The 1,237-nt window shown below is 49.1% G+C and overlaps 1 protein-coding gene across 1 annotated transcript in view; it reads right to left on the minus strand.

Moving 5' to 3' along the window:
• LOC112139292 (39S ribosomal protein L22, mitochondrial-like) overlaps nt 1–932 on the minus strand; it is a 1,528-nt gene extending 596 nt beyond the window's left edge. The window contains exons 1-2 of the mRNA XM_024262038.2: nt 747–932; nt 459–535 (exon numbers count right to left, since the gene is read on the minus strand). Coding sequence (XP_024117806.2) covers nt 459–535; nt 747–917 — 248 coding nt within the window. The 5' untranslated portion in view covers nt 918–932. The remainder of the gene's footprint in view (nt 1–458; nt 536–746) is intronic.
• Between the last annotated feature and the right edge of the window lie 305 nt (nt 933–1,237).

Below are 1,237 nucleotides of genomic sequence, written 5' to 3' on the forward strand. Positions count from 1 at the left end.
ACGAACCGAATCTGATGGACGGAATCAGACGGACAGAACCAGACAGACGGAACCAGATGGACCGAATCAGACGGACGGAACCAGACGGACCGAATCAGACGGACGGAACCAGACGGACCGAATCTGATGGACGGAATCAGACGGACGGAACCAGACAGACGGAACCAGATGGACCGAATCAGACGGAAGCCTTCATGGTTCAGAAACTCTGTTCCTGATATCCACCTGGAGGTTATTGAACGTCATATTGAACCCCTTACCACAAAGACCCCCCCAGGAAATGTTTTCAACAGAATTCTGACTTGAAAACCCCCCTGAGCCGGGTGGAGAGCGTCCCGCCCTCGCTGTCCACGTTTCTTTTGGAGCGTCTGGATTTTGACTCAAACAGCAGCGCGTTTGTCTCTGCAGGCCGTCAGCCTGGACACGCCCCTCTTTCACCTTCATCTCAGGTGTTCCGTCACTCACCCACGTGCAGGTTGGACTTGTACTCCACGTTGTGAGTCTTCACGGCCATCTCCTGAGCTTCAAGGAGGACCTGAACCAAGGAAACAAAGACTCATTCACACGTGCACGTGAGCGATAGTCCATGTCCACATGATGGTGTGTCTGTGTGAGTGCATGAGAGTGTGCGTGTGTGTGTGTGTATGAGCGTGTATGTGCACATGTATCCATGTGCATGCATGCATGCATGTGTGTGTGTGTGTGTGCATATATATATGGGCGTGCACGTGTCTGAAGCTACAAACCTCTTTCATGATTTTGGCTCCTTTCTTGTCGTTGAACTCCAGCTGAGCGACGGCTTCGTCGATGCTCATGCCGCGGATCTGAGGACGCCGCAAAGATCCAGAAAACTGAATCAATGTCAGATCTTCTATCAAACACAAACATCTCTCAGTAAACCGTCTCTGATGACACATTTATGGATGCAGCACCAAGAGATCTCATGTTGATCATGTGACTGATGGCGGTTCACCTGCAGCTCAGACGCAGTCGTGCTCTCTGATGGTCACAAATTCAAGATGGACGCTAAAACAAAAGCTTTGAAATGTCTTTATTCTGGATTTGATTTAAAGTCTCTTCAGGATTTAAAACCTGTCCTGCAGGTTGGAGCTGCATCACCTCCATGTCATGATTTGAATGTTTCTGAAGTCTTTAGATGAACATCTCTGACCTCAGCTTCAGATTAAGAGTTAAAAGATGCAGAATTATGTTTGAGTGACAGGCGTGACCACACCCC

Source organism: Oryzias melastigma, unplaced genomic scaffold, assembly GCF_002922805.2.
Source record: "Oryzias melastigma strain HK-1 unplaced genomic scaffold, ASM292280v2 sc02872, whole genome shotgun sequence".
NCBI classification, from domain to species: Eukaryota; Metazoa; Chordata; class Actinopteri; order Beloniformes; family Adrianichthyidae; genus Oryzias; species Oryzias melastigma.